Below are 25,597 nucleotides of genomic sequence, written 5' to 3'. Positions count from 1 at the left end.
TCTCTCTCTCTCTCTCTCTTTCTTTCTCTCTTTCTCTCTCTCTTTCTTTCTCTCTTTCTTTCTTTTCTTTTTTTTTTTTTTTAACTTTTTGTCATGGACCCCAGGAAGCTTATAACCCTTTCCTCAGGATAATATTTCTAAATGCATGGATTACAAAGCAAATCAGTTATAATGAACTACAGGTACCAAATATTTCAAAAGTAGGTTAAGATCTAAAGACAACTCTTTTGGAATGAGTGTATCAGACTACAGCATTTTAAGAAGGGGAAAAAAAAAAGACTACGCAAACTTTTATAAAATCCCGGGGGAAGGTGGGTGGGAGGGGATTCGTGTCAGTTTCCAGTGAAAAATAAACACTTTGGGAGTTTCATCTTTTGGTAACCATGAAGCAAGAGCTAGCTAGCCCTTTCCTCAGTGCCCCTATACCCACTCACCATAGTGCATGAGGGTCTCACAGCCTTCTTCAAAGGAGCCAGTGCCGCTGGGGCCAACCTCGTTTGGGCATTTCCACCACAGGGAGGACGTCTGGGATTTGTTCTCCGACTCCAGCCAGCCCCGGCCAGTCAGAGCTATGATATCAAAGACGATGGCGCTCAGCAGAAGCAGGGGCAGGATCCACCGGCATCGCTCACAGTCCAGGCCACAGCGCAGCATCGTGTCGGACACTCCAAGGAGCTGGAGACCAAAGGAGGGAAGCGGCCCAAGGTCAGGGAGAGAGCTGAGCTGTAGACAGCTGGGAGTCCTGAGCGCTACTGAAGTTAGCAGGTGAGAGGGGAAGTGTTTAAGGAGAATCTTGGCAAAAGCAAGGGGAAAGACTTTGTAGTCAGCAAAGTGGCAGCTCCACCAAGATCCCTATCGTTTAGAACAGGAGTTGGATGCTGGAGGGTCCAGAACTGCCCCCGGGGCAGGGATAGGCTGGGTCTAGGTCGGTAAACAAGTCTGGAGAGGCGGGCTTATGCTGGTAAACCGTCTGGGTTCAGATTACACCCATGGTCCGGAAAAGAACAGCAATTTAACCCTTGCTGCAGGGAATACAGGTAACCCTGACTCCCTATACCTAGAGACGGGAAGCAACATAAAAAGAGAGACAGAGGAGACACTGGAGAAATTCCAGACGTGGGGAGGTGGGAGTTACACCTTGAATGCTATGAGTTGATTCTCACAAGAATGTATAATTCTCAGAGTACAAAATAAGGAATAGTTTGGTTTTTTAGGTCAATGGATCTTGAAGAGATTGTTATGGGACAAGCAGTTATGCAGAAAGGCTTCCTCTGAATGCTCCTTCTGTGTATTTTCACAACTGATCATCCAAGAAAGGAAGCACATTTCATTCAGAAAGAAGTCTTATTTTATTTTGCATTTCTTCACATTTTGGCGATCTCAGAATAATGTAATTAATTCATGGAGTTGGTCTTGTAAAGAGGAAATTACAATGCATTTGGAGTCAATAGAACTTGGTTTCAGATTTGGGTTCTGACAACCTCCAACAAGTTGCTTATTGTTTCTGGGCTTCATTTTCCTCATCTATGAAATGAAAAGGTTGGTCTCCTTGAAAGTCTCCTCTGTCTCTCAATCTATGATCCTTATTGGGCCATCTCATTTCCAAATTCAAAGGATATTTTAAAATTGTCCTCTTCCTTCTCTTTTCTACTCACTGGCACAATGAAACGTAGAAGAGACTAGATTTTGTTTCTGGGGGTAGGAAGGTACCTCTCTGAACATTCAGAGTGAACACCTAAAATTAGTGTTGTGGCACCATGGACAAAACTAGGTCACTGCATCCCGCTGTTTTTCCCCAGCGCAAGTCATGGCTTTAACTCGTGTGCCTACTTTGGGTTTCAAGCCATTTTCATTTTCTAGGACTCAGTTAATTGTAGTCCACCCCCTTCCATTCCCAATAGAAGCAATATCACAAGGCTTTCATTTCTTCCACCTTTACTATGCCCCCTCCCCCACCCCATAGCTGCTCTTCCCCAGAGCTATTATTTAAAAGGGGAATTATTATGAAGCATCAGAGGCCAACATACAATTGAGAGAGGGGGAAGAAGGCAAAGAAACAAATGAAAAAGGTAACAGTCACATAATTTAAAGACTTACAGCTAGCTCTGGTTTGAGTAGCCACTAGCTATTGGACTTCCAATCTTCTCTCTAACTCCCTTTTGTCTAAAATTCTTCTCCATCTCAGCCGTGATAACTCAGTTCTAGTTCTATAACCATGTAGTTATCCAATCAGAAATGATGCTCATAACCCTTACATATGGCATGCATCTGAGCCTGAGCAAGAACATCCCTGAGTTACCTCCCTAGTATGGTTATTTTGAGATAAATCATACATATATGGTTTCCACAGCTTGGGAAAAGCTACCTCTCCCCTTTCCAAAGGCTAAACAACAAAGAATTATTCTACTACTCTCAAACTTGCCTTGCTTCAAATTTCAAGGCTTGAAAGAGTTAACTATACTCTAGTCCCGTCAGAAACTACTACTATTTTTGCTGCCACATTCATCTCTGTTCTGACTGTTTACTTAAGTAGATTCTACAAAGCAAATTTCTTGTTTTTCCTATCAGGGTTTTTTTTTTTTTTAATCATCTCTTCCCCTTATGTTATTAACATAATCAGGGAGGAAAGGCAGTTGAGCTGTGGGAACCCAAAGGAATAGCTGATGTAAATCACTCTAACAAGGGTATTAGCCTTTCTCCCAGTCTGAAGCTGCCTGTAAGCCACATGTAAAGACAGGGAGACACATTTCTGGGCTGTAATTCCTATTCTAGTCCTTATACTGTTGCATATACAACTGATTGTGATAAAAAAAAAAAAAAGGATGATAAGAAAGTCAGGTGAGACTGCTTTGTAGCAGAATAGTGTAGTTTTGAAGAATCTGAATATTTGAGTGGGTTTCTCTTTGTATTCCATATCGTCCCTGGGAAAATCTTGTTCATTAGCCTTCACAATAAGTTGCCTGATTTCTCAAGCACTGAGTACACCAAAGGGCTGAGTGTTGATGATTTATTGTGACTAATAATGGTATCCTTGACAAGATATCTGAGACCTTACCTATTCTTTAGGACATACCTGTGTCAGAGACTTAGGCACCTTGGTAGTCATAGATCACAGAATTGTGTCATACACCAATTGCTCCCTAAAGCTTATGATCAGGAGAGCACTCCTCCATCTGTACTCTCCATAGCATGATTCTCAACTTTTATTGGCCTACAATCAACTTAATCTCTAGATATATATTTATGCCAGCCTGGAGTCAGGAAGAACTGAGTCAAATTTGGCCTCAGATGTGTACTAGCTGCATGATCCTGGGCACATCACTTAACCCTGTATGCCTCAGTTTCCTCATCTATAAAATGAACTGGAAAAGGAGTTGGCAAACTACTCCAGTATCTGCCAAGAAAACACCAAATGGAGTTACAAAAAGTTAGACACAACTGAAATGACTGACCAACAACAAATGTATTTATACTCTCAAATAGGTCTTTCCTGTAACTTCCCACTACTGGATAAGCTAAGTTGACAGAAAACTAAAGATCAATAGAATCTTTCTCTTGTCCTCAGTCAGTACCCTGATAATTTCCCTAATTCAAAGTCGAGTCACTAGCCCCCTTTAGTTTCTTCTCCTCTGATGATTTCTTGTTGTTATAATGTTTACTTAATGGATCTATGGTCTCATTCATGTGGGTCTTTCTTTCATCAGTGAAAATCACAACATAACCATGCCATATTTCTATATGGTAGATTCACCAAACATGCAGGACCCGTTCTGAGTCTGTTCATATGTTGGACGTAAAAATTAGGCTCTCCATCTATTATTTATCTCTTTTGCAATGTGACTAACCTGCCTTCTTTCCAGACCTATATGTCCTTGATGATGTGTTTTACAGAACTGCCAAGACAAGATATATGGTAGTTAAGGGCAGCACTGGTTTATGATACAAGGGCAGTTCCAAACATTATGGGTGAGGCTTATGGCAGATAATAACAGAGGAGAAAGCAAACCTACATAAAACCTGGCATGAAACTAAACTAAGCTAGATTATCCCAAGAGCATTACCAGATACAACTAGGAAGATAATAATTAGGCCCCAAATGGAACAGACTTGTCAGTGCTTCTGCAATGATATATATTTTCTTTTCAATTCAACAAATATCATGCTATGTGCCAGGTTCTATGACAAAGACAAAAATCAAACTGATCCTCCTCAAAAAGGGCTAACATTCTAGTGGGTATAATGACAGTGGAACCACTTCATTTCAATTCTACCATCTTGGCACTTTCTATGCCAATTCCTCTGTTTGGTATTTACCATCCTTTACAATCTGACTCTAGACTATATTTCTAGACTTATTACATGTTATTCCCCTTCACAAGCAGACAGGCTGGACAACCTGCTACTCCTCGTATTCATTCCTCATTTACATGCGTGATTTCTCTCCTTCTCTCATTTCATTTATCTCTCAATTCCATGCCTTTGTGGTCTCCCACTGCATCCTGGGCCATCCACAGTCATTCTGATAGATATCTGGCCACTGGACCCAGATGGCTCTGGAGGAGAAAGTGAGGTTGGTGACCTTGCAAAGCCCTCCCTTACTCAAATCAAAGTCAACTGAAAGTCGCGTCATCATCTCCCTGATGTCATGGTCCTCTTCAAGAACGAAGGACAAACGCAAAAACAACAACCATGCCTTTGCACACCTGGAATCTGTTCCTTCTCCATCTTTACCCATTAGAATCCCAAGGTTCCTTCAAAAATTCAGCTTAAGTGCCTCCTCATATATAAGAGTTTTCCCAGTCCCCCCCCCTTTTTTTTTGCTTTTTGGAGGGCAATTTGGGTTAAGTGACTTGCCCAAGGTCACATGGCTAGATTTTTTTTTTGTGTTAAGTGTCTCAGGTCAAATTTGAACTCAGGTTCTCCTGACTCCAGGGCCGGTGCTCTATTCACTGTGCCACCTAGCCACCTGATTCCCTTTCTTGAGTTCTGATTTTTCAAGTTCTTTATTGTTTCCAGGTTCAGGTGCTAGTTCCTCCTGGCTAAAATTAACTTGTGTTTATTTTTCATTTACTTATATGCATATGTTCTTTCCCTAGATAGAATGTAAACACCTTGAGGGCACAGACAATTTAGTTTTGTCTTTGTATCCCAAGTCTTTTGCACTTTACCTGTCACTTAATTGGTGCTTAAAATGTTTCTTGATTGATTGATGAAGAAGTGGAAATGAAGTATGTAAAGTCTGGAAGAACAGGTGGATCTAAAGAAAACAGATAGAAGAAATCTGTGCTCAGATCACATGATTTTAAAGGCACTCAAACATCAATTTTCTGAGATTATCTTAAACCTCATGCCTTTAAAATAATCTCAGAAAATCGGGATGGGGATAAACTCCAAAAGAATGGAAAAAATCAGACTACATTATCACTACTACCACCACCAGAACTTAGAACAAAAGTAACATATCCACACCTACTGCCATGTGCCTACTTTTTCATGTCTAAATGGTTTATGAACGTTCTGAGGGTAACCTTGATGAAAATATGAGAATGGGCATCACAAAAAAAGATCTTTGGAGCTCTCCTGTCTTTCTCATTATTACAACAATTTTAAATCACTTAAACTTTTCTAAGAAATGGTGATAATCGGATTTTGATAACAAGAGTTTTACGGTCATAAAGTATCATTTTCTTCATTTCTACCCTAATACCTGCAATAATTAATCAGGGTCATAAGATTATAGATTTACTGCTGGAAAAGCCATCAAGTCCAAACCTTTGGTTTACCAGTGAGGAATGAGAGTGCCAGAAAGATTACAATGACTTTCTCAGAGTCACACAAGTAGTAAGTATTGGAGATAGAAATTAAAATGACTTCCTCTCAAATGTTTTCTGTTTCATTAGTCATCAGAATGAGAACATTTACTTTCAAAGTCTGTACTACTTCTACTGCTATCAGTGCCTTCTTGCTTCCACATGGATTTCTTTTTTTTTTTTTTAAGCAATCGGGGTTAAGTAACTTGCTCAAGGTTACACGGCCAGTTATTATTTCTGGGTGTGGTGCTGAATATCTGAGCCCGGATTTGATCCAGGTCATCCCGACACTGGCTCTTACTCACTGAGCCACCTGGCCGCCCCTAAGCAATTGGGGTTAAGTAACTTGCTCAAGGTTACACGGCCAGGTGTTTCTGGGTGGATGCTAAGTGTCTGAGCCTGGGATTCGATCTCCAGGTCTTCTGAACACTGGAGCCCGTGCTCTTACTCGCTGTGCTACCTGGCCGCCCCTCCACATGGATTTCTAATGGCCCTATATCTATTTCTATGACCAAAATCATGTCTATAGTCAAAATACATACATACAAAGTGTAGGAGCTAAAACCCTAGACCCTCATGCCTGTACTCCAATACTGTTAAATGTCTGTCCATGTATTCTACGCCTCACTTTCACAGAGTCATAGAATTGAAGTTTTAGAAGGGGCCTTCTTGACCATCTAATCCAACCAAAAAGGAATCCTTCGTATAGCAGGAAGAACCAGATTGCCCTCATCAGTGTGTCAGCTCCTAGTGACCATCCCTGCAGCTAACAAGCAATCAATAGCTGCTCTTCAGGAGAGGTAACAGGCTCCTCAGGCTTAACTGATGACTCTCCTGATGTCCTGGAGTGCAGGAGAGTTGTGTTGGCATTCATGGCAGTGGCAACTCTTCCTGCTGTTCTGGAAGCTTGTCAGACAATACTTCTAGGTCAGTTAATCTTTCTCCCTTCCCCAGCAGCTCCTCCTTTTCTTCTGGCCGATCTCAAGCTATCAACCCTATCTGACCCCAGCCAATAACCCTTGCTGATGCCTTGGCTGACCTTAAGTACTACAACTCCTAGAGGGCTCCCATCCCCAGGAACTCCTTCAGTTCTTTTTGTTTTGTTTTCCTTAATTGTTTTTTTTTCCTTTCAAAAAGGTATTTATTTAGTTGCATTGTGTGCTTTTTAAATCTGACTTCCAAATTCTTTCTCTTCCTTTCACTCCTCCCCTCTAAGGCAAGCAATATGCTATCAATTACACATCTGAAATCATGTAAAAGATATTTCCATATTAGCCATATTGCAAAAAAAAAAAGGTGAGAAAATTATTCTTCAGTTTGCCCTCAGAGTTCATCAATTCTCTCTCTAGAGGTGAATTGTATTTTTTCATCATGAATCCTTTGGATTTGTCTTGGAGCATTGTATTGGTCAGACAGAATAGCCAAATCTTTCATAGTTGATCATCATTACAACATTGCTCTTACTATACACAATGATCTTGTGTTTCTTCTCACTTTACTTTGCATCAGTTCAAACAGGTCTTGCTATGCTCTTCTGAAACCACCCCCTTTGTCATTCCCTACAGCATAACAGCACTCCCTCACAACCATATGGCACAACCCATCCAGCCATGCCCTAACTGATGAGCATCCCCTTGATTTCTAATTCTTTGTCACCACAAAAAGAGTCAGTATAAATATTTATGTATGTATATCTATAGCTCTATCTATCTATCTATCTATAAGGATATATATATATATGTATATATATATCCTTTTACTTTTTTTTTAAATCTCTATGGAATACAGATCTAGTAGTGGTATTACTGGGTCAAAAGATATGCAAGGTTTTATAGCCCTTAGGACATATTTTCAAATTGTTCTCCAGAATGGTTGGACCTAGAATGGAGTAGTTCACTACTCCACCAATAGTTCATTAGTGTACTTATTTTACTTCATCCCCTTTATCATTTGTCATTTCCGATAGGTGAGAGGAGGTACCTCAGAATTGTTTTAATTTGCATTTCTCTAATCAATAGTGATTTAGAACCATTTTTCATTTTACTATAAAAAGCTTTGATTTCTTCTTCAGAAAACTACCTGCTCATATCCTTTGACAATTTATCAACTGGAGTATAGCTCTTAATTTTATAAATTTGACTCAGTTCCTTATATATTTGAGAAATGAGGACTTAACTAGAGAAACTTGCAGAGAAATTTTTTATATTACTTCATTGTTTTTGGTACTTTTTAGCAAAATGTAGTTTCCCTGATTATCTCTTTTAGTTAGATCTATTGTTGTTTTTGCTTTGTTTGAGATCATGATTGCCACCCCTGCCTTTTATTTTATTTTAGTTATTTTATGTGTCATCATTTCAAATGTGTGGTTTTTTTTTTAGTAGTTTGAGGATTTATTTAATACAAATAAAAATGCACTATGCTTTTTACTCATTTTCTTCTCTCCTCAGTCTAGCGTTTGGATTGGTGATCTTGATGGCTAGTTGAACTGTTCTCTCAACAATAACTTTCTGATTCTTAGAGGAAATATTGTGAGCAATCTTGGCACAGTAAGATTTATTGCACATCAGGGACACTTCTGGCTCTTTGACATTGTGCACCAAAAACTTCCTGAATCTGCTTGATAGCATGTGCTTTGTCTTCTTATTGCTTCCATAACCAATATTGGACATCAAGATCTGGCCCTTGAATCATCTTCGCACCCTGTTGTTAATACCTCTTGCTTTATGCCAGTTTCTCTTGATCTTGACATACCTGTTGGACTGGTGCCAGATGAACTTCTTGGTCCTCTTCTTGATAATTTTAGGCTTCACGAGGGGTCTAAGTGCTGGCATGGTGCTGGCAAAGAAACAGTGGCCCCTCCATAGGAAGCTCCGACAGAAAGCAAATGTGTTTCTTATAAATAACTTATTGTTGGATTAGAGTTTCTAATCCAATCTGCTTCTATTTCTTCAGTGAGTTCCTCCCATTCCTATTCACAGTTATGATTACTGTGCATTTCCCTCTATCCTATTTTCTTCTGTTTATCCTTCTCTCTTTTTTTTATTGTTTGCTCATTTTTCCAGCCTATTTTCTTGACTTTGAACTTTATGTTAACATTGGGCTCTGCTCACATGGGGGTGGAGAGGCACTATCCCAATCATCAGACTTTTTTGTGCTTCTGTTTTCAGAGCTAGCTTTGGGTGTCTACAAGCTTTCAGTGCTTCCAAAGTGGTATATCAGGAGAGAGGTGCAGTCATTGCTCTCCTGGTCTATTCTCTGGTCTTTCCTCAGAAAGGGTCCCTGCTCTTCTGCAGTCACAAATGCTAGAGCCCCTCTTAGCCCTAAAACTATGAGCATAACCCTGCTCCCTTGTGACTCTTCACAAGCATTCTTCTCTGCCCTGGAACTGTGACCCAGAACTTCATAAGGGCAAAAAAGTCTCAAACAGCACCAGCTGTACCCATGCTAGTAACATGTCCTTTGTAATCTCTCTCTCTCTGTCTCTCTCTCTGTCTCTCTCTCTCTGTCTTTCTCTCTGTCTCTCTCTGTCTCTCTCTCTCTCTGTCTCTCTCTCTCTCTGTCTCTCTCTCTCTCTCTGTCTCTCTCTCTCTCTGTCTCTCTCTCTCTCTGTCTCTGTCTCTCTTTCTCTCTCTCTCATATTTATCCAGTTATTCAATCCCCTTACTATCTCTGGGCTAAAAGCCCCAAAGTTGCAGCTGTTGCTGCTGCTGCTTTTGCTGCTGCTGCTGTTGCTACTGCTGCTGTTACTGCTGCATCTGCCACTAATATGTGCATTCCACACAGGCCTTCAACCCCAGTATAACAGACCTCTCCTGCTGACCTCTTGAGTTTTCTTAGGCTAGAAAACTATCTCATCCTGACCTTTTGTTGTGTCTGCCACTCCACACATTTGATTTGTAGTATCATTTCAAAGTTGTTTGAAGGGGTATGTTAAGATAATTAATTTGGGTTGCTGCCTTTAATCTGCTATCTTGGCTCCCCTACTCCAAACTCCTTCATTTCTTTGGTATCTTCCAACAATTCCCTGGCTCCTGCACTTCTACAAGAGAGTCTGGCAAAACTTTCTCTAACCTGTTCCAAATCAGTTTATTGGTTGCATTCTAGCTAAGCATAAATGTAGTAGAATTGTGACACATAGTAAAACCACAAGGCTAGTCCTTTGTACCAGATACAATCCAGAACAGAGATTTGCGTCACCACATTATAAACTTTCATCACTAAGGGTTCCTCCTCCTTGCTTCATGACTGTTAACACAGCAGGGACAAAATGGGAGTCAGCAACTCTAAACCTTTCAGTGATGTGGGGGAGCATTAGACCTTACTATCTACCATGTCACTACCTCCCAAGATCCTCTAGGCTTTATCATCTGTTCTGCCTCTCCTCCCTATAGTCTTCTGACACCTACATCTGACCTACTTACATAGCCTAAGAATTCTTGAACCTTGACATTCACCCACATACTGCACTTACAGAACTCCCAAGTCTTTGAATTTTCCCTGTCCCTGAAATTTCTTTTATGGATTATCTATTCTAATCAGAACGTGAGCTGCTTGAAAGCAGGAACTATCTCAATTTTTCTATTTGTATCCTCATTGCTTAGAACTATACTTAACACATTGTAAGCACTTAAATGTTTTTCTCATTCATTCATTCATTCAACACACTTGAGAAGTGTGTGGGACCTTCAAGTCTATTTAAATCTGTTTGAAGACTTCACAAGAACTACTAGGGCTAGATATATAGCTCTGGAAGTCATTTGCATGGACATGATAGTTGAACAATGGAAGCTGAAGAAATCACCAAGCAAGATAGTATGGGGGGGGGGGGGAAGGCCCTAAGACAGGACTTGGAGGCTCTCAAAGTAAGTGGGTGTGACCTGGATGAAGATCCAGCAAAGGAAATTGAGAAGGATTAGTCAGAACAGCAGTCAGTTTATTTACTTGCAAATAAACAAAATCACTCCAGAGTCTACCTTTAGAATCCATCAAGCTCTGGCCTCTACTTAGTTTTCTTGGCTGATTTCACTTGTCCCATTCCCATACACTCTTTTCCAGCCAAAATAGCCTATTGTTGTTACCCATCCATCATGTTTCACGTTCTGGCTTTAAGTCTTTGCACAGGCTGCCTATCTTCCATGCCTAGAACAGTCCCCCTGTATAAGTCCAACTTTTCAGATTCTTTATTCCATTGAAGACTCTGCTCAAGCAAGAGTCATCTCCTTCAAGAGACCTTTCCTGATGGGAAGTCACTGTAAAGATGAAGAATAGATGTTATCAGATATGAGGGAAAATGAAATGGTATAAGATTACGATCAGAAAAAGGAATTTTAGAGTCTGTGAACATGGAATTTTAAGATAGATTTCAATCGTACCAGGCTATACGGTCAATAAGAAGAAGGTCAGAAGTTAATTGTCAGAAGCAGAAAGGAGGAAAATTAAGTGTTCTGAAGACCTAGAAAAGAAAGAGTATCCTATTTCATCCTGGAATGTCGTTCCCTCAGCAGCTGGGACTTCCTTACCCTGGAATATCCCTCTGCTATGTCAGTCCCCTTCTTCCACTGGTGAGTTTCTTCCAATGTTTCCATTTTGAAGAGGGTCCAAGTCAACCATACCTTTTCATTGGCTGATCTTCCTCACTTCTAACTACTTGCTTCCCTGGCTTTCTTCAAGTGAGTTCCAATCCCACACCCTGCAGGAGAACTTTCTTGGTTGTCAGCCATGTCCCTTTCCTCTGAAATTACCATTTGTTTGTACTACGTACATCTTGTATGTACAGTTATTTGCATGTTGTCTCCCCACTAGAACATGGTTTCCTGGTAGTAGATGACCTTTGCATCTTGCCAAGCTATCTGATGGGGATTTCTTGGGATCAGGGCTGCATATCTGAGAGATTCTGTGCTTGGCTCTTTATACCCCAAGCCCACTAGAAGCAGTACCAGGCACCTGTACAATCTTTCTTACCTCCTGATAGCTGCTGCTGATGCTGCTGTTGCTTCTTGGTCTCATTCCTGCAGCTGTTATTATGTTGAGCTCAGTTTACCACCCTTCCTCCAGGGCTTGTTCCCTTCACAGTGAGGGAATTGAAATCCTAAGCAGGCAAGAAGGAGCTTGTCCACTTTCTGTGTAGTACCCAGGCCAGGAGAAGGATGAAGTGTGCACTGCTGGAAATAAGCAAGGGAAGGATGCTGGACCAAGCAGAAAATGGCAGCTAACCTGCCTCCCTAGGGTGAGCATGGTCAACTGTCTAATGTAGCTTACTCAGGGTACAGAAAGGATAAAACAAAGAGGCAGAAGCAGACACTGGCTTTATGTGCATTATCATCTTCTACTTTGCCTGTGGTGTACACATCCAACTTTGCAGACCACTGTCCATTACTTTGCTGAAACTGCTTTTTCAACATGATACCCTAAAAAAAAATGGGGATAATAATAGCATCTACCTAACAGGGTTATTGTGAGGATCAAATAAAGTAACATGTGTAAAGTGCTTTGCAAACCTCCAAGTGCTATATAAAAGCTAGTTATCACTAATATCTCATTTATCAACCAGACAACTCCCAGATCTATCAGCCCTGACATCTCTGCTGAGCTTCAGACAGGTCTAACTGCCTGTATGACATCTAGAGGATTACTACTCATGCAGCTGGTAAATAGTGAAAAGCATCTGCTATATGCCCAGCACTGTGGTAAGTACTGGAAATACAAAAAGAGGCAAAAGGGATAGAGTCCTTGCCCTCAAGGAGTTTATAATCTAAAAAGAAAGACAACAAGCAAACAAATATGCACAAGCAAGTTATATTCAAGAAAAAGGGGAACTAATTAAAAGAGATATGGTACTAGAAGTAAGGTCTGGGAGTGGCCTCCAGTAAAAGATGGGATTTTAGTTGGGATTTGAAGAAAGCCAGGGAAGACAATAGTTAGAGATAAAGAGGGAGAGGATTGTAGATGTAAGGCACAGCCATAAAAAATGCTGAGAGCTGAGAGATTGAATGTCTTATGTGTGGAGCAGCAAGGAGGCCAGACAGTCCATGGAGGTGAGGGGAGTAAGGTGTAAGAAGCTGGAAAGGTGAGGGAAAGGGCCTGGGTTATGAAACACAAGGAAAGGATTTTGTATTTATTTCTGAAGTCTATAGGAGTTTATTTAGTAGTAGAATGACATGGTGGGACCTGAACCTTAAGAAAAGCTTTTTGGCAGTTGAATTGAGGATGGATTGGAGAACAAAGAGGCTTGTGTTAGTGTAATGGGAATGCAGATTTAAAGATCTTCCCTGCCCCTGGGCTAACGTGCACCTGAAGTCTGGGGAGGGAGGCTTGTTTTTCAGTAGATACTTCTTGATTGGCCAGTGGGTCAATAAGGTTGTTACATTCTCTGAGCCAGGAGAAGGCTATATAAGCCCTGATATGTAGCGTTGTTTTGGGGGCTCACTTTGAGAAGTGTTCTGTGATTTGATCTGTATTCTGGGAAGCCGTTGTGCAGAGCCCCCCAGCTTTGAAAAACCCAGACGTGGAAACCCAGATGTTGATTGGGTATGGATGTAATGGTTGGACAGTTTGGAAATCTGTCTACTTGATCTGTCTCTTTCTTGATAATTCTGCTTGTATACTTTGAAGTTCGGGGTGCTGACCTTTTCCCCTGAACAAGGTAAACGATATATGTCTGACTGATTAAAGTAAGCTTGTTAACCCATTTTGAGTTGCTTTCCTTTAACAAAGCAGATCCAAGAACCTGTATGGGAAGCCACCCTGAGGACACTTGGGGTGCTTGCTGCTACAGTTAGGTAGACCCACTGGCAGGCTATTGCAGTAATCCAAGTGTGAGGTGATGAGGGGCTGCATCAAAGTGGTGGCAATATCAGAGGAGAAAAAGGGGGTATACTTGAGAGATGTTGAAAAGGTAGAATTAATAGATGTTAACAAAAGATTGGATATGGAAGGGACAGAGTGAGAGATAGTGAGTAATCAAGGATGATGCGCAGGTTGTGAGTCAGAGGGACTGAAAGGATGGCATTGCCCTTGAAAAGTAACAGGAAAGTTAGGAGTTGGGGAGGCTTTAAAGGAAAGATAAGTTCTATTTGGGACACGACGAGCTTAAGATGTCTACTGGGGCCAGCTAGGTGGCACAATGAATAGAGCACCAGCTCTGGAGTCAGGAGGACCTGAATTCAAATCCGGCCTCAGACACTTAACACTTACTAGCCTCGTGACCTTGGGCAAGTCACTTAACCCCAATTGCCCTACCTTCCCCCCTCCAAAAAGAAAACAAATAAGATTTCTACTGGACATCCAATTTGAGATGTCTGAAAAGCAGGTGGAGATGCAAGACTGGAGGTATGTAGAGAAGTTAGGCCAAGATCGATTTGAGAATCATTAGCATAAAGATAGTAACTAAATCCATGGGTTCTAATGAGATCATCAAGTGAAATCATATAGAAAGAGAAAAGAAGGGGGCCCAGGAGAGAACCTTGTGAGACACTAAGGGTTAGATGAGGTTAAAAGAAGTCCTATCAGCACCTCATGCCCATGCTTTTCTCTCTCCTAATTCCTTCTCTCCTTCTTTACTAATCTGTCAGTTACACAAACATTTTTTCAGTCTCCCTTATTCGAAACCTTAGTGGTATCTTTCATTTCCATTTGGTTTTTAAGTTCCTGTTGATTCTACCTCAACAACATCAGTTATATCCATCACCTATGCTTCTTTCTTACTATCTCCATTATCACTACTGTAGTACCTCATTACCTTCTCTACCCATTAGTCTTCTTACCGGTCTCCCCACCTCTGCTCTCTGCCCTCCTTTCTGGTATACCCTTTACTAATTAAGCTTCCTCATGCAGAGATCTCATTATGTCATTGCTCTGATCAAAGATGGTGCCCCTCTGCCTGCCGAGCAAAGTTCTTCTTTCCCTAATATTTGAGGTCTTCTGCAATCTGTCACCACTATATTTTTCTGGTCTTAGAGGAAATGTGATCTTGTGAAAAAAGTTTCTGTATTTGATAGGAGAAAACATAAGTTTCAATCCAACCCTGAAACTTACTTTCTGTGAGATGCTGGGCAAGTCACTTCATCTTTCTAAGTCTGAGTTCCCTCGTCTGTAAAATGGGGAAAATAATATCAGTTGTATCTGTCTCACAAGGTTGTTGGGAGGAGAAGATTTAATTTTTAAATGTGTAATGTAATAAAAAAAAAACTAGTATTATTTTAAGTAGATTTTTATCAATATTTTTTCTTTTGATATCACCTAGATTTCCACCTTTATTCCTTCACCTTCGAGAGAAGCAGCTCTTAGAATGAAGGATTTTAAAACAAGAGGGAAGAGAAAAAAAATAAGTGAAACCCATCAACATATTGAAGAAATCTGATGTGTATGAAATGTTCCGCATCTGTGGACCACAGTCTCTTCAAAGTAGTAGAGAGATATCATATTTCTTCTTGGCGCAATACCTATTCTTTATGATTTTGCAAGATTCATTGTTTTGTGGCGGTTCTTTTCATTTATATGTTATAGTCATTGTATATAGTTTTCCTGATTCTACTTGCTTCACTTTGCATCAGTTCATGTAAGTCTTTCAGTGTTTCTCTGTACTCATCATATTAGTCATTTCCTAAAACACACAATATTCTATTACATTCATGTACCACATATCACAATTTGCCTTAGCCATCCTCTAACTTGTTTCCAATTCTTTGCCAGGTTTTGTTTTGTTCCTTGTTTGTTTACATTTGCTAGATATTTGTTGCCTTACACACACACACACACACACACACACACACACACACACACACACACATATAATGAAGGCAAGAATTTGAAACAAAATTTGAGGTGGTGAACTATACCTTGAGGACTCTACCTGGAGTATTTAATTCTTTGCCTTTCTCCCTCCTCTTTCATTTCCATGGAAGACCAAAAAAAATCAAGAGTTTGAGAAAATTAGATGGGAGTGGAGATGGGGATCCTCAGATCCTGACAACTTTCTGTGATTTGTTGAAAGGGCAGATTCTGAAATGTTTCTGAAGGGGGTAATGGTTTATGATTAGAAAAAAAAATGAAGACAAAGGACCAGGCCTTTGTCCCAGACATAGAGAATTAAAACACTATCCCTAATCTTCACTTGGGGGCACTTTGCCTGCCTTTGATTCTAGATAGGTATGGTGGTTCATAGGCTTAGCTATTACTAAAGGATTGAAAGGAGAGGTTTTCTAACAGCTGTACCTAAGCAATCAGGTGAGATGGTCGTCATGTGCACTGAAGAAATGAAGCTTAGAAACTGGTACCAGAAAGATGTTCATCAGTCACATAACCAGCAAGGAGCAAAGCCCTTCAGAGACTAAATCCCACACTCACATGCCTGGCAGAGACTGCATGCCAGTGAGTTCTATAGGTAGCAGAACCAGAAGGAGAAGTAAGATGACATCACCAAATAATGGTGATCATTTAGTAACAGAGGCACGAGATGCCCTTCTATGGGTGTATCTTGTTAACATACATTCCCTATGTTCATCTACCTCCCCATATCTACTCTGATCACATGTTCCCTGTTTGCATGTCTACTCTTTACATTGATGGCATGTTTAATTGTGGAAGAGTGGGCCCTAGGTTTATCAAGAACACATTCTATTGGTTCTTTCCATATTCATTAAATGCCTTTTTCTTTTAACTAATTGTGCCATCTGATTGATTCATTCCTCTCCTGGCTCTCTTTCTGACTCTATGGATTTGTATATCATGCTTCAGCTACATACACACCCTGCAACATCTATCCACCCCTAAGGCCCTCTCATACTGGAACCCCCTTCCACCCTGCTTTCTCATTGGTGAGCTCCTCCCAGAACCTCCATCTTGAGGAAAGCTCCAAGCCAACCATCCCTCCCTCATTCCTCTCCTGACTCCACTTCTGAGGACTTCACTGCCCTGCTCCAATGTTGGTACCAGCCCCTGTTTTCAGCTCCCTTTTATGTTATCTTCCCCCATTAAAAGGCAAACTCCTTGAGGACAGGGACTGTTTTTCTTTTTACTTATATTTGTGTCCCAGGTACTTAGCACAGTGCTTGGTAAATGGTAAGCACTCAATAAATTCTTCTTGACCTGACTCAACTAATAAAAGTAAACACATTATAAGAGAGTCATGAGCTATGTTTTTGAATAGATGAAGATATATGCTTTATCTTTAACTTGGCTGAATTTTCTGTGATGCCATATGCTAGAAGGGAATATATACTCATGTAACGCCATGCACAATAGTTCTCTACTTTTGTCTTTATCCCCTTATCAAACTGTAAGATATATGAAGTATATATGAAGTAAAACCTTTGTATCCTCTCCCAGCACTTAACTCAACCATACTCTGCATAGAGTATGAACTTAATAAATTGAATTGAATCAGAGATGATTATTTTAATCACAGCACTGGAGAGCATGGTCTCTCGGCAGTTAATGGTATTGTCTGTCAGTCAGAGAAGAGTTACAAAAGTCCAACATTTATAAATGTGAATATGAAACAGAGTCCTCTGTAGGAAACAAATTTAGAGATGAGTCATTGCTGAGGATGTTAATCTGGGAAAGTGAGAAAGAGCAGACCCAAGATGTCATTGGGAAATTACAGGACCCCCCAATCAGAGAGTTCAAGGCATGGTCCATGCACAAAGGAATCATGAGAAACAGAATACTCAGGGGCCTGGCTATGGTGACAGGCTTATAGTGGTTCCTTCAGTGCTTCTTAGGGGCTGGTACATAGGTATGCCACCTACTTGAACTTTGGTACCTGGAAAGATCAGCAACTTTTTGATGGCTGGACTACACAAGCTGTTAACTATTGGTTGACATTCACATTACTAAAAATGTAACAAGACTTACAATATAAGGGAAAATTTACCTTCAATTAATCACGTTTAATGTGTTGGTTTTATGGGTTGAAATGCTGAAATGTTGTGTGTTTCTGTTAGGAAGAACTAAAAATTTAGTAACTTAAATACACTACATAATCCAGTTGCTATCTGTTGGTATAGGATATTGAGTGCATAGGAATTTTAATATTTTCTATGCAAAGAAGAGAAAGAGACTTTAGTCAAAGTTTCATTAGTGTTTTTACTGTTTAACAAGTTGGGAGAATCATGTATTTTGACACACACTCCAGGCTTTATACATGAACAGCCAACTTCAGTATTACTTTTATAACTGGTTTTGTTTTGGTCTTTGCTAAGAATTCACCAGAATCCACTAAGAAGGTGCCAATGACGTGGAATTGGCACCTTCATTAGCAAAATGTGTTTGAAATACTGGTAGGAAATAGAGGCTAGTAGCTAGCTAGCTCCCTCTGCTGGTCAATGAAAGGAGTATTGAATTTTTGTCAAGAATTACTAATGATATCCAAACAGAAACTGGAAGTACCAGCCTTTTTGAATCACTAAGTTAAAAAAATGATGTTTTCAAAGAAAAGGACTTCACATTTTGCCCTGAGTTTCCCTATATATGTTGTCTTGTTTCATAAGAAGAAAAGCTCCTTGAGGACAGGGTCCTGTATTGTTTACTTATATTTGTATTGTCAGCTCTTACCAAAGTACCTGGTATAGAGTAAGTGCTTAATATATCTTTTTCATGATTCTTAGGTCTATTAAGTTCAATTTAGTAATTCTACCCCTTGAGTATTAAAAATGACAAGAAGGAGGTTTTCATTAACTATTATTCACTATCTTCTAAAATAACTGCATTCACTTCCTTGATTTAGACAACTTAAAAGTCTTTCAGACCTTCTCAGATCATTAGAATGTTATTCTTAGATATTTCTTTCCTCAAACTTCCCTCCCTTTCTTCACCCCCTGACTAGGTATCTGGATTTAATTCCAACCAGATAAAAATGATTAGTAGGTGAAATGAAAAAGAAGGGAAAATTTGACAAAAGAGTTGTCAATAACTAAGAAGGGGAATAATAGGTATCACCTAGAGCAGGGGTGGGGAACCTGCAGCCTCAAGGAGGCATTTGGTTCCATTTGGATTCAGTCAAAGGGCTGCACGTGAGGACCTAGAGGGCCACACGTGGCCTCAAGGCCACAGGTTCCCCACTGCTGCCTAAACTTTAGCAAAATAGATTTTTTAAATGAAAAGCTAGGTATGAGCTTATGACATACAACTCTAAAAACAATATGGCTTAAGTAAGAGGTAATAATAGAATATCAAGAATCAAATTCAGATAATAGATAATAGAACCCTGGCTTGGAATTTTTACTCCAGGGATAAATGACAGGAAAGTGCCCTTAATTTTTTTTTTGGAGGGCAATTGAGGTTAAGTGACTTGCCCAAGGTCACATGGTTAGTTTTTGTGTTAAGTGTCTGAGGCCGCATTTGAACTCAGGTCCTCCTAATTCCAGGGCCAGTTCTCTATCTACTGTGCCACCTAGCCACCCCTGAAAGTGCCCTTAATTGAGGGGTTTGTAGGCAGATGAGATATTATTCTATGGAAGCAGAAAACAACAAGAAGCTCAGAGGGTAGATAAAGCCTCCAGGTTCCTATATGAACTAAATATTCTATGTGCTTAAGTCAGTTATTTCTACTTGCTGAAGAACTGCAAGTGTCACCAATATCCTCCATATTTGATCCCTCAGTGCAATATCTCTAAGTATAACTCTTCTGACAACACAATAAAGAATGGTTGCAATGAGGGAAAAAATGTAGAAGCCTCTAAAGAAACAGAGACGGCCGAGTTCTCCTAAGAACTCAGATTTTTAAAAAATGTTCATTTGTAATTATTAAAAATATTAACATTTTAATGTATGAATAAATATGAACATTTCTTTACATAAAGAACAAGTAAAAATATTTTGTGCAAAAACTTGAATCTCTATTATGTATGACTTGGTTTCTTTAAAAGTATATATTAAAAGGGAGGCTAGGTGGCGCAGTGAATAGAGCACTGGCCCTGGAGTCAGGAGGACCTGAGTTCAAATGCGGCCTCAGACACTTAACACAAAACGACTAACCGTGTGGCCTTGGGCAAGTCCCCAATTGCCCTCCAAAAAGCAAAAAAAAAAAAAAAATTTATATTAAATTTAACGTGGTAGTTCCTGCTTGCCTATATCCATTTCTGAGCTTCTTAATGCTCTCTTCTGGGTATTTAAAAAATATCTCATTAACGAAAAAAAAATCAGATTATAAATGGATATATAAAAAAATTAAATTGAGAACAGATCACAATGGACACATATACAGGTTTGCAAGAACACTGTCACAAGGAAAGCATGAGTGAAATGCTGAAAAAAAATATGGAAGACAACAAAGGGGGCATTTGAAGCTCTATTTAGAGCTAAAGTGAGAGCAAGAAGGGGTAGCTCCATTGCATAGGGCAGATAATGCAAAGTAACAATACTTTCGTATTTTGCTTCCTTCTCTCTGGCAAAAATAGATTTGAAATTGAAAAAAGAAAAAGTAAAAAAAAATAAGATTGAAAGAAGTAAAAGGTCAGGGCGGCCAGGTAGCACAACAAGTAAGAGCACCGGTTCCAGTGTTGAGAAGACCTGGAGATCGAATCCCGGGCTCAGACACTTAGCACCCACCCAGAAACACCTGGCCGTGTAACCTTGAGCAAGTTACTTAACCCCAATTGCTTGAAAAAAAAAAAAAAGAAGTAAAAGGTCAAGAAGAAATTGATGACTACAGAAGATAATGGCTGGTGCTTAAATGAGTTCATTTCAATCAGTCCATCAATCAACAAATATTTACTAAATGTCTACTATATGTACCAGGCGCTATACTGGGTACTTGGGATAAAAAAAAAAAAAGAATGAAACAATTACTACTCTCAAGTAACTTACTATACTTTATAATGGAGGAGACTAGGACATATGTAAGCATATGCAAAATAAATATAAAGAAAATAAGATAATAAAGTGGCTAGTATTTACATAGCACTTAAAATTTTCAAGGCTAATAAATATAGGAAGCTGGATTTGAATTCAGGTCTTCCTGACTCTAGACCCAGTAATCTACCCAAGGCACCACCTAACTTCAAGATAATTTAGCCAGCTGAGATGAATTAGTGGCAGGTGCCCAGGGAAAAAAGATATATATGTGATTTTTAATGGAGGTAGAATCACAGGGAGTTGATAACCAATTGGACACCTATTATTAAACTCCTACTGGAAATCTGTACTACAAAAATAGATTTGAAGTCAGGACCCAAGTTTGGTTCCCATCTTTGCCATTTACTAAATATGTGATCTTGGACAAATCACCTAATCTCTCAAGCCTCAGTTTCCTGACATGCATCAGCAGGAGAGAGAATTTTATCCTTAATGAAAAACCTCATTGCTACAGTCAGTTAGAAGAGTGTCCCTTTTAATAGCTCAGTCAGCTTTTGGCCATTTCTGTTATTACCCCCAGTCCTCTGCCCAATCACCTGCCTGTCTACAGGCAGCTACAAGGAGTTTATGTTACCAGAGTCCTAGTGGGAAAGCTTATAGGCTTTCTCCAGCAGTTGCAGGCACTTGCTGTATAAGGGGTAGAGTTCCAGTTTCCTTTCCCATCCACCCCTGATTAATGCCCATCTAGGTCCTTATTAGTGAGAATGACTCCCCTGAAGTTGTTGCAGTGTTAAAATTTGCACTGCATATTTCCATTGGGCTGGAATCAATGACCATATTTTTTTTTTTTAAGCAATTGGGGTTAAGTTACTTGCTCAAGGTTACACGGCCAGTTATTTCTGGGTGTGGTGCTAAGTATCTGAGCCCAGATTCGATCCCAGGTCATCCCAACTCTGGGGCCAGTGCTCTTACTCCCTGCGCTACCTGGCCACCCCCAATGACCACATTTTATACAGTTATAACTTCAAATAGTGCAGATTGAATACATGAGATCACTTCTAAGGATTCGTTATTTGTACCAAATACCTAGCTGTAATTACAGAAGGCTAAGACTCAAGGGAGGCAGTAAGAATCAATCAATCAATCAATGGACTTGATTAGTTGTTCAGTTGATTCAGTTGTGTCAAACTCTTCATGATCCCTTTTGGGGTTTTCTTGGCAAAGGTACTAGAGTGGTTTACCACATCCTTCTCCATTTCATTTTATAGATGAAGAATTTAGGCAAACAAGGTTAAGTGCCTTGCCTAGGGTTGCACAGCTAGTAAGTATCTTAAGACTGAATTTGAACTCAGATCTTCCTGACTCCTGGTCTGGCACTCTATCCACCACACCACCTAGTGGCTCCATCTATTTATTACTCCTTTAAAAAACAATTTAGTGATCAAAAATGGAATTTAAAAAGTATTTATTTGGCTCTGTAGATGGCAGTAGAGCACTGTTTTTCAGCAGGTACATTTGGGAGATGTTCTGACTTAAGTGGCTCCTGCACGTTATTATTAGAGAATCACAGAGCTGTGAAGGGACCCTAGAGGTAGTTTAGTCCAACCCCTCATCTTGGCGTTGAGGTGCCCAAAGTCACACAGTAGCACAGTTAGAATTTGAACCTATGACTCTAATTCCAACCAAGTGCTTTGCACATAGTAAACACAGTAATTGCTTTTCCCTTCCTTCCTTCCTTCCTTCCTTCCTTCCTTCCTTCCTTCCTTCCTTCCTTCCTTCCTTCCTTCCTTCCTTCTCTCCTTCCTTCCTTCCTTCCTCCCTTCCTTCTTTTCTTCCTTTCTCCCTTCCTTCTTTTCTTCCTTCCTTCCTTTCTCTCTTTCTCACTTTCTTTCCTTCTTCCTTCTTTCCTTCCTTTCTAATTTTCTTTCTTTATTCCTTTCTCTTTCTTTCTTTCCTTCTTCCTTCTTTCCTTCCTTCCTTCCTTTCTCTTTATTTTTCTTCCTTCCTTTTTTTCTTTCTTTCCTTCCTTCCTTTTTCATCCTTCCTTCCTTTTTTCTTTCTTCCATCTTTCCTCCCTCCCTTCCTCCTCCCCTTCTTTCCTTCCTTTCCTGTTTTGTTTCTTTTTCTTTCTCTCTCCTCTCTAATTTTTTTCCTTGTTTCTTTTCTCCTTTTCTTTCTCTTCCTTCATTTCTTTTTTTTCCCTCCCTTTCTCTTTCTTTTTTCTTCCTCACAATTCATTTGCTGAATTACCACTCTACTTAAACTCTTAGAATAACAGATTTAGGCTTCTGATCTACACCAGCTCCTCTTTTTACAGACGAAGAAACGAAGCCCCAGAGATGTAAAGTGCCTTGGTCAAGATCATCCAGGTAATAAGTGAGTGGCATAGCCCAGAATCTCCACTCTCAAGATTGTGTGTACTTGATTGTTAGCAAGTGTCCCTAGTGTACAGAAGCTTCATTACTTCTTCTATAAAGTGGATATATAAATACTCATCATAGTACTTTAAAATCATTTATTTTTAATTACTCAGAAAGAGATGACAAGTAAAGCAAGACCTAGCTAGTATTCTCATTCTGCAGTACTATTGATAATATAAATAGAAATGTTTAGCTGGTCTCATTTGTTTTTCTCTTGTCTTTTGTTAAGTTTAATTTAGTTACAGCCCCCTGTGCTGAGACCCCAGAGGGTAGCATAGCATGATGGAAGTTCAATTTCACCCCACCCAGGGTGACATGTGGCAGATTTCATGGTTCTATCAGCTGAGTCAAAATGAAAGCTACCATTTTTAGGGAAGGGTCTTTCATCTTGCTTTTGGTATATCCAGATACTTGAAGAGAGGAAATTGATGAAAGGTTAGAATAGACTCAGTTAGAGAATCTGTTACTCAAATCAACCAGGGAAATTAACTTCAGGCCCCCAAGGGTACAGGGAAACAGAGAAGGAAGTGCTGAGTTGAGTCAGTGTCACCAGGGGACCTCAATGGTTATTTAATATGCAGCATGCATATTCTTTAAAAATTATCTGAGCACATTTGAAAATTGTCCAGGCATAAGACACCATTGCCAATGCATATTCCAAGGCCCTGCTTATCTCCCTAAGCTGACTCAGGGCACTCTATCTCATTATGGAGCATAAATGCTGACCCTGTGGGACCCTCAGGAAAATAAAATGTGTATCTCATAGGGTTCTTTCAGCTAGGAAAATTTCCAATAAATATTCTGCTAAGACTCAAATTGTGACATTGGTCTTTCTAATACGTGACAAAAGGGGTAGAGGAGAAATGAATAGAGATCCTTATTAGTGATGTGAAGACCTGCATTATAATTAACAATTCAATTCATTTCTAGCATTTTCACTAAAAGATATAATTAATGAACCTAAAAGTATGATCTTTCTACTCAAGATCCACTGTGTAGCCTTCTGAAACTGGTCCAGACCTCACCTATCTCTCAAACTCCTTACCTTACTGTCTATACCACTCATTTAACATATCATACATTGGCTTTTGTTGTTAGGCATGTGTTCAGTATGTCCTTCCAGCCTGGACTAGGAAAATGTCATGGGCAATTATCTTATATTACCTTTCTTTGGATGAATGAATGTTGTTTTTTGACCTTCATTCTCAAAGAAGAATGTGATGTCAGGGAGGTGATGCCATGACATGCAAGTGATTTGAATTTAAGTGAATGGATGGACAGATGGATAGTTGAATGAATGAGTGAAAAGCATGCATTAAACACCTACCTTGTCTTAGGTGCTGTGCTTGGAACTGAGTAAACAAGTTTAAAATGTGAAATAGTTCCAACATACAAGGGACTTACATCCTAATGAAGGAAACAATACATATAGAGAAATGATGGTCAGGGAGGAAATTTTACTCAAGGAAGTCACAGAGATGGTAAGAGGAACCTTAGGACAATAAATTGTCATACTCTTTCCAGAAGCAATAGTAATACTGATTTGGTTAATGTTTGGGGGAGGGGGAGGAAGGAAGGGAGGGGGAGAGAGAGGTGAAACAAGGGAGGGGAAGGAGTAATGTTATACACAATGAAGGGCAGATGGTAGGAAGACGGGCTAGATGTCTTTATGACTGGATGAAATGTGAAACATGATCTGAGATACAGTAGATTAGATGGCTTTGTACTCACTAGTACCTTTAGTAGAATTATTCACACATATTCAGTGCTCGATGGATTAATGTGTTGATGGATTAATTTCTGGAAGTGAATATCAAATAGTTTAACACAAATATTCATCTAATGTTGCTATATGGGTCTTAATAATGAAACACTATGGTCTTTCAAGATTTAAAGTTGATGATAATTCAAAGGGCAGTGGGGAGTTGGGTGGTTTGTAACACATTCCCAAAAGGAATCATTCAGGAAATGTATATAAGAGACATTATCAAAGAAATGCATGATAAGCAAAGAAAATAAGCTGGTCATAGAGTAGCTAACATTTATATAATACTTTAAAATTTGCAAAGCGCTTTACAAATTTTTCTTCATTTATTCCTCACAACAACACCGTGAGGTAGGTGTTATTATTATTATCCCCATTTATAGATGAGGAAACTGAGGAAGAAAAGATATGGAATGATTTGCTCAGGATCATACAGCTAGACAATATCTGAAGCCAGATTTAAATTCAGGTCTTGCTAACTCCAAGTCTAGTATTGTATTGACTGGGCCACTCAGCTACTTTTATAGTGAGATTTAGTGATAACAAATGGATAGCTCTCAAGTTCCATTAGTAGACTTTGAATGTCAAGAGACTATGAAAAAAGGCCTCAAACACTTTGGATAAAATCCCTGTGCAAAATTTATGGTAGGGCATAGAGGAAAGTCACACAGAATGATCAGGCACATGTCTGGATGTTTGGAGGGAGTACATTTGTCAATGAACCAGAATTCTGTGGGTATTTTGTAGTATGTTAAATAATTACTTAAAATGGAAGACTGGCCAGTAGGGGAACCTGGCCTTAGAACGTA

The 25,597-nt window shown here is 39.7% G+C and overlaps 1 protein-coding gene and 1 long non-coding RNA gene across 2 annotated transcripts in view; one reads left to right on the top strand and one right to left on the bottom strand.

The window, feature by feature from the left end:
- PERP (p53 apoptosis effector related to PMP22) overlaps positions 1–767 on the bottom strand; it is a 39,489-nt gene extending 38,722 nt beyond the window's left edge. The window contains exon 1 of the mRNA XM_069077272.1: positions 435–767. Coding sequence (XP_068933373.1) covers positions 435–654 — 220 coding nt within the window. The 5' untranslated portion in view covers positions 655–767. The remainder of the gene's footprint in view (positions 1–434) is intronic.
- A 140-nt stretch (positions 768–907) lies between these two features.
- Positions 908–16,467, top strand: LOC138153084 (uncharacterized). Its single transcript, XR_011166286.1, has 3 exons — positions 908–1,037; positions 12,361–12,496; positions 15,052–16,467. It is a non-coding gene; the product is annotated as an uncharacterized lncRNA (long non-coding RNA).
- Positions 16,468–25,597: the final 9,130 nt, after the last annotated feature.

This window comes from Petaurus breviceps, unplaced genomic scaffold (genome assembly GCF_028583685.1).
Source record: "Petaurus breviceps papuanus isolate PSGF00001 unplaced genomic scaffold, PetGlider_PUasm1.0 90977, whole genome shotgun sequence".
NCBI lineage: Eukaryota > Metazoa > Chordata > Mammalia > Diprotodontia > Petauridae > Petaurus > Petaurus breviceps.
The sequence above is the reverse complement of the archived record's forward strand: the minus strand, read 5'-3'. Positions and strand labels throughout refer to the sequence as shown.